Source organism: Otolemur garnettii, unplaced genomic scaffold, assembly GCF_000181295.1.
Source record: "Otolemur garnettii isolate 467f Iridium unplaced genomic scaffold, OtoGar3 scaffold00001, whole genome shotgun sequence".
Taxonomy (NCBI): Eukaryota; Metazoa; Chordata; class Mammalia; order Primates; family Galagidae; genus Otolemur; species Otolemur garnettii.
Window position 1 is genome coordinate 71,832,569 of NW_003852396.1, and position 7,639 is coordinate 71,840,207.

The 7,639-nt window shown below is 52.1% G+C and overlaps 1 protein-coding gene across 3 annotated transcripts in view; it reads right to left on the reverse strand.

Annotated features, from left to right (window-relative positions):
* Positions 1–578: 578 nt before the first annotated feature.
* The window catches only part of ARHGAP1 (Rho GTPase activating protein 1), a 23,044-nt gene continuing 15,983 nt past the window's right edge, over positions 579–7,639 (reverse strand). For all 3 annotated transcript variants that reach the window (XM_012803012.2, XM_023509569.1, XM_023509567.1), the window contains 9 exons: positions 4,808–4,939; positions 4,332–4,418; positions 4,062–4,160; positions 3,629–3,736; positions 3,469–3,545; positions 3,201–3,278; positions 2,630–2,758; positions 2,335–2,438; positions 579–2,219 (listed from right to left, as the gene is read on the reverse strand). In XM_012803012.2, the coding sequence (XP_012658466.1) occupies positions 2,031–2,219; positions 2,335–2,438; positions 2,630–2,758; positions 3,201–3,278; positions 3,469–3,545; positions 3,629–3,736; positions 4,062–4,160; positions 4,332–4,418; positions 4,808–4,939 (1,003 nt within the window). In that variant the 3' untranslated portion in view covers positions 579–2,030. The remainder of the gene's footprint in view (positions 2,220–2,334; positions 2,439–2,629; positions 2,759–3,200; positions 3,279–3,468; positions 3,546–3,628; positions 3,737–4,061; positions 4,161–4,331; positions 4,419–4,807; positions 4,940–7,639) is intronic.

Sequence of the window (7,639 nt, forward strand, 5' to 3'; positions counted from 1 at the left end):
TGGCTGGCGCCTTAGCCGGTTGAGCCACAGGCGCCGAGCCGGGGAAGGACTTTCTAATGAAGCAGCTGTTGCAGAGGTGGGGCTGTCACAGCACTCCTAAGTGACAGAACAAGGGTGCAAACTCTCGTGACTCCCAAGCCCACACTGCTGTCCACCACAATCCATGCCATCTTTTCCTCCCTCGCTTGCCTAAGGCCCCTCCAAGCTGCTGGTGCCTTCTAGTTGGGGGCAGAGGAGGCCCTGGTCACAAAGTGGCCAGCTGTAATGCTGCAGTGCAGTGGAAGATGTCTGTGGACCTGTCTGTGCCTAGAAGATGGTCAGGAAGCTGACCTTGTAACCGCCCCAGGTGAACAAGATAGGGAAGAGGGCAGATGGCCTGGGAGGGGACTTCCTGGTAGACAATGAGGAACACAACACCCCACTTCCTATCCAGTATTGAACCCTGGCTCACCTCTATCACAGCCAAATAGGCAGTTTTCTATCTCCATTTTTATTGAAATACAAAAAGTGCAAATGGTGAAATACATGATTCATGCCAAGAAGTCAGGAAATGTGAATGTGAACACTTGATTCACAGTACAAGTGCCCTCCCAGGTACAGACCAGTAGGGCAGGGGACAGGAGAAAGACCCAAGAGATCCAAATGGCTCCCCAGTGAGTGGGACTGTGAGCGACATTTGATACACAAGGACAGAAAGCAGAGCGCCCCAGGCTAGAGACACACAGACTACTGAGAATCAGCAGCAGCTCGAGGCCCCAGGAGGCCAGATATGCAGGTAGCTGGGGGAACAGCCCAGTGAAGTCAGGCCAGGCCCCGCCCGGCCTGCAGATGGGGCTGGGCTGGTCAGTGAGGATTCCTGCCCAGCCAAGGTTGTGGGGGCAGGGTCACTGCAGGTACTGCCCTGATACCAGGGCATAGACCCCATAGTTCATGAGAAAGGAGTATAATTCTAAGAGACACAGCTAGAATGAGGGTTAATAACCATCACTGGGGTCTAGGTTTTCTGAAAAACAACATACTCCCTTGGGGAGATTGGTAGGACCCACCTGTCGGGGACTGATCTATCAGCACAATCTCTGCCCCTCCTATGGGCACTATGAGCCTCCACCCTAGCCCCTTTAAGAGTCCTCCAGCTGGAGGAAGGAGCTACCACAGAGGCACTGAGTCACTTCTGGCCAGAGTGACCCCACAATGGACAGTTCTAGAGCCTGTAGGCTGAAGCAGGCACAGAGGGGTGGTCACTGATTGAACCAGACACAAGGATTTGGCAGGGAGGCATACATTTCAATGGATGCTGGGACTCAGCCCTGCCATCCAAGCTGCCAGTCCTGGCAGAACCAGGAGGTCAGGACACCCTGGGGGTAGTACCACTTGGGAAGGACTGACCCAGGATATGTGGCCAAGGAGTTAGGAGGAGGTAGCAGGCTCTGTTCCTCAGCTGTGAAAGACCCAAGGCTGAGCCGCTGGAGGCAGAACAGGAGCAGGGTGCCTGTGTCCAGGCCTCCACACGGAGAGACTTCTATAAAGCAGGACAATAACCCAGACATGGAGGCACCTCAGAGTGGTGTGGCCACACCAAAGAGATTAGCTGTTCTTTCCCCAGCAGTTGGGAAAGGGAGGACCAGGCCCTGCTACCTGCCCAGCCAGCAGTGATTTTGTCATCCACAGTTCCCAGGGAAACAGAGGCAGGAAAAAGCAGGAAAAGGGGTTGCTGGGGCTCTGTCCTTCTCTACCCAGAAGAGTCAGGCCCAGTTCTGGAGAGCCCAGCAGGAGCCAGGGGTCCAGAGAGGCAGTGAGAAGTATAAGGCAAAGAAAAATGTCTTATGGTAACAGCAAGGCCTCCGGGGCTGGTGAGGCAGGCGGACGGGGGGAGGAGCTGCCTGGTTGATGGCTCTAGTTTCCATCTCCAGGAGGCATCATGGCCCCTTCCTGGGCAGAAGCCCCACATGCCTATGAGGCTGATGCCAGAAGGAAAAAGAGTCCAAACTTGGGGCTATGAGAGAAAGGGGCCAGTGGGGTGGGGGCTGGGCTCAGAGCCCCTTGGACTCAGGGCCAGGAAACAACTCCCCTTGATGGTCCAGGAGGAACTTGGTGAAAGTGTTGATGGGATTAATGGCCTTGAGGGTGATGGCAGCATCTTTGGCCCACAGCAGGTTAGGGCCGAAGACAACAGCCAGGTTAGTGTTGGTCATCTTGTTCTGGTCAGAGTGGGAAGAAATCTGTGAAGGGAATCAGAAGGCTGCAGCAGGAATCCACAGAACCCGGAGAGGTGGCAGCCCCTCCCTTTACCCCCTAGGTAAGCTGTAGAAGCTGAGGCTGAGGCTGAGGCCTCACCTGCACCAGGAAGGTAGTCAGGAAATGAAGCACTTGGTAGTTCTCCTCAGGCAGTGTCTGGAGGACCTGCAGTGTCACCTCCACCCTCTGGCTCTCATCAATGTCTAGGAGCAAAGGGGCCAAGGTGGAAAGTGCCTGGGCTAGGCTGGTTCAGGGAAGGTTCCTACAGACTTTCCTTGGACAGACTTAGGCCCACAAGCCACCAGGACAGGTGGCCAGATGGCCAAGCACATCTGCCCCAAGTCAGGTTTGGCAGAAGACCTGCACAGCTCAGGGAGAGAGGAGGGACACTCACTGAGGAAGCCCACAACGTGGGGGTAGAGGTCAAAGGTTAGCAGAGGCTCCGGAAGCTCCCGAAGGAAGGTCTTAAGGATGACTGCTGGCAGGTGTAACTCATTGTACTGGTCAAAGTCCACAGGCAGCCCTGGGTGGGGGGGCAGTATGGAGAGGGGCTTATGCCTGCTGCCCACTGTCCAGCTCTGCTCTCAGTCCTGCATGAGCCTCTTCTTCCAGCACTGTCTTTCTGCTTGCCTCCCCTCTTCCCTTGGACAAGGAGGTAAGGCTTCCAGCCATGGAGGCCCTGGGTTCCAGCCATCTGGGTACAGTGGGCCCCCAGTACACACTGAGTTACTCCTTATCTCTGCATGAACCTGAACCCAGAGCCTAGGAGCCTAATCAATGAGGCAGCAGGCCTGCGACAGCCAGGCAGTAGACCTATCCAGTGACACCAAGTGCCACCCAAACTGCTGACAGGCAGGCAATCTGGGGCCCTTCCTTATAGGGCACAAAAGGCAGAGTCACCCCCCCCCCCCACCTACCAAAGAGGATCCCTGTTGGCTGTGGGCCTGGCCACAGTCCCCGCTCACCCATGTTGTACTTCTGTTGCACTTCCCGCACAAGCTGTGTGTTGGCCGACCTCCGGAAAATCCCCTCAGTGGTGAGAGCTGGAAAATGGTGAGGCCTGGTAAGTCTTAGGGTTCTGATTACAAGGTTCAGGGTCAGGGGTGCTAATGCACACAAGACCTCTCTCAGTCCTGCCCAACAGCTTCCTGAGGGGACTGGGAGATCCAGCTAAGGAGGATGGGGCCAGGCACCATGGCCAGCAGGCCCTGGGCGCTGAGCCCTAGCACTCACCGTGGGCCTGTAAGTAGGCAATGGTCTCCTTGAGCACAATCGGAATGGGCTCCTGCTCTGGGTTCTTCTCCTGGAGGCTGTGGGAACAAGTGCAGTGAGCTGGGTCTGCAGCCCTTCCAGGCTCCCAGCCAGGCCTGGCCAGCCCCCTCTGCATACTCACTGCTGCAAGGAGACCCCAAACTGCTGGTTGGGCAGTGGTGGCCGTGGCGGCATTGGCTTGGGGGCTGTTGCAGGGCTTTTCTGTGTGGATTTAAGGAAGTCATCGTATCTGCGGGAGTGAAGGAAGAGGGATCAGGCCCTCTGCCTGGTTAGAGTCTCCATGACAAACTTTATAAGGCATTTACTGTGCTGTTTTGCAAAACAAGACTTTTTTATGTAATCCTCATAACAGCCCCGCTTTACACATGAAAAAACAGACTCTGAAGACATCCAGTCCCACAGCCTTTACAGGGCAGAAATGGGGTTTGCACTTGCTCCATCCGACCCCCGGACAGTTTCTGCATCATGACGCTTACTTCCACCAGGTGTCCTGGCTTCTCCCCTGAGCAGGCTTGTCCTGCCCTGCAAATAGCATGCACCCTGCCCCGCCTCACTTGAGCACTTGGCGAGGGATCCCCAGTTGCTCCAGCTTCACGTGCTCACTCAGCTCACTCAGGTAATTCACATAGAAGATCTTCCGCCCAAACTTGAAGCTGCCAATAGAGGAAAGGGCCTGGGTAGGGGTGTGCCCGTGGTGGCAGGCCCTACTCTCCTTCAACAGCCCTTCCAGACCGAGGCCTATCCTCAAACCACGGGTGCTTGGTATCTACTGTGGAGTTCCAAGGGAAGCATGGGTTCCACCTGCCCCACCCACAGCCACTCACCTGATGAGGGGCTTAAAGAGGATGAGCAGGGTTTTGATGAACATGGTAGGGTGCACAATGTACAGGGCTTTGATGTTCTTCTTGTACCTGCAGAGGCAGAATGGGGAACTTGGGAGCAGGGCTGGTGGGATAGGACACAAAGCTAGGGTCTCAAAGTATATTTTCTGATTCAACATGCACAGTAGCATGTGTGCTCAGAGCCACTGCTGGCCCACTTTACAGATTAGGAAACAGGAGGCCCGGAGAGGTTAAGTAACATGAAAGTTCACAGCGTGGATAAGCAGAGAAGCTGGGATGTAAGCCCAAGTCAGCTGTTCTGACTTCAGAGTCTTTTTATTTACCCAGATGGGGACACCTGCCTCCCCCTGACATGGAGTGAGTTCCTGCCAAGTAGAGGGCAGCTCAGAACCCAGCAGAGAAGCTAGCTCCAGAGCCACCTGCCTAGGCCCTGGAACCCACACCTATGCTCAACCCACTTGCGGTCAAACTCGCGGTAGGCATCCCGGAGCCAGCTGAGCGAGGGCTTGTTGTCGCTGGTCAGGCCGTGGTGTAGGTAGAGCAGTGTGTAGTCGCTCTCCACATACTGGTCCAGGGTGTGCTTCAGGTACCTTCCAGAGAAAAGCCCTGCTCAGGCCTGCCCTGTGCACAAGTGTGGTCCCCATTAAGACAGAAACTGGTGCCCTGAGATCTCTAGCTATGTCATCTCCATTCCCCACAAACCCTCCCCTGCAAGGTCTGTTCTGGATGCATAATCAGTCACTATGTCCCTGTGAGGATGCACAGGACTAAAGTCAGGAGACGAGGTCTCTAATCCAGGATCTCTCATATACCTGGAATAAAAATGAGAATGACGGCTCAGTGCTCATAACAGCACAGTGGTTACAGTGCTGGCCACATACACTGAGGCTGGTGGGTTCAAACTCAGCCCAGGCCAGCTAAATAACTGCAACAACAACAAAAAATAGCTAGGCGTTGTGCAGGGCGCCTATAGTCCCAGCTACTTGGGAGGCTGAGGTAAGAGGATCACTTGAACCCAAGAGCTTGAGGTTGCTATGAGCTAAGATGCCATGGCACTCTACCAAGGGTGACCAAGTGAGACTCTATCTCAGAAACAAACAAACAAAAAAAATGAGAATGACACTGCCCTCATGGGATTGCCCTGAGTCAGTCAGTAATGATGATGACAGTCACCATTTATTAATATTCAGCTTATAGTGTCTGCTAAGCACATCACATACATCATCTCATTCTTCCTCATAACAGAGGCTGATGTTATTCCCAATCTCATAAATCAGGGAAATGACCAGAGAGGTCAATGCTTATCCAAGGTCACACAGCTTGTGGTGGAGCCTAGAAATGAAGTATCTGACTCCAAAGCCTCAAAGCCTGTATTCTTGACCATAGTACAGCATTGCATTTTGTTTTTTATTTTCTTTCTTTCTTTCTTTCTTTTTTTTTTTAGAATTATAAGTGGGAGCTCAGGGGTCCCTTGTCCGTTTGTGGGATTCCAGGAATGGTACCGAGTGTTTGCTCCACTCTGCTTTTATTGAAGTCTATTTGCTCAGAGGGTGTATGAGGGAGGGAACAAAGATGCCAGCAGTTTCTGAGTGAGCATATCAGCTCCTATTGTAGCCTTGAGAAATCTGAAATCTGAGCCTTGTATTAGGAGAGCCTCCCCCTTGAGATCACACACACAGAATTCAAGGGAGGTGTTAAAACTCTGCTAGTTCCCTGTGGACTAAAACACCACCTGTATTAATCTCTGAGGAATTGGTAGAAAGGAGGAATTTTCCTTCCATCCCCAGCACAGAGGATCTTCCTCTGTGATAAGGGATATAAGCTCTTCTGCCCATATCTCAGGGCTTGAGCTACTCCTTTGATCTCTGCCCCAGGCAAATACAAATCTCCACAATGGGTCTCTGCTTGGCCTGTTTACTAGGCAGGAGATGACCCAGTATCTTTCTAGGTCTTGTCATAGCCTCTTCTATGACCATTGTTCCTCAGAGGGCTCACAGACCCAGCAGGGGTGTTTGTAACCTGTATCCCCAACAGGCTAGAATTTCAGAGAAAGCAGGATGCTTGCTAGCAATGGCTAGCTTAAATGTAAACTAAAAGTGCTTTATTTAATTGTATTTGTGGGTTTATTTCCTTTTTTTAAAGATGGAATCTCACTTTGTCACTTCAGAGTATCGTGACATCATAGCTCATAGCAACCTCAAACTCTTGGGCTCAAGCAATCCTCTTGTTTTAGCCTCCTGAGTAGCTGGAACTACAGGAGCCCACCACAAAGCCCAGCTAGTTTTTCTATTTTTAGTAGAGATCTTACTCTGACTCAGGCTGGTCTCAAACTCCTTAGCTCAAGCAATCCACTTGCCTTGGCCTCCCAGAATGCTAGGATTACAGGCATGAGGCACTGCACCCAGTTGGAAGTGAAGTGTCTGACTCCAAAGCCTACATTTGTGACCATGGGACAGCTCTGCCTTTTACAGGTGAATGCTGGCATAGGCTGTAAAACACTGTGCCTGTGAGAGGTGATCGAGGTGGCCAGAAGGTCATTGCTGTTCCAGTCACTTAGCTGTTAGTAGACTAAAGAGCCTCATTTCCTTAGGTTCACTGCATTCATGACATGGTACCTACCATCTTGACATACACACACTTGATGCTGAGTACAATGAGAAGAATGGATGGAATGAACAAGAATTTGGGTGGGGGGGTCTAGTATGAAGCCCTCTTTCTGGCTAGCCAACCAGCTCCCAGGCTGCAGCAGAGACAACACTTCAGGCTAGGAGGCTGAGCAGGCAGAATTCTAAGGATTTCCTAGGTGAAGCAAGAAGCTTGAGGAACTGCCCAGATACTATGTACAACTTGACCTAATCCAGAGAGAGTAACCTGGATGCTGGTCCATGCACTGGGCTGGGTCCGCACAGGCAGGCGTGTGAGTGATATGGTTAATGCTGGACTCTGATTGTGATTCCCATTGTTATTACCTACACAATAACTTAACTCTTCTACACATCAAGCAGTTTATAAAGTGCTATCATATAAATATAGTTGCACTTTGCAACTATAAAAATAGCAAAGATAGGTGGCACCTGTGGCTCAGTGAGTAGGGCGTTGGGTCCATATACCGAGGGTGATGGGTTCAAACCCAGCACTGGCCAAACTGCAACAAAAAAATAGCCGGGTGTTGTGGTGGGCACCTGTAGTCTCAGTTACTCAGGAGGCTGAGGCAAGAGAATCACCTAAGCCCAAGAGCTAGAAGTTGCTATGAGCTGTGACACCACAACACTCTACTGAGGGCGACAAAG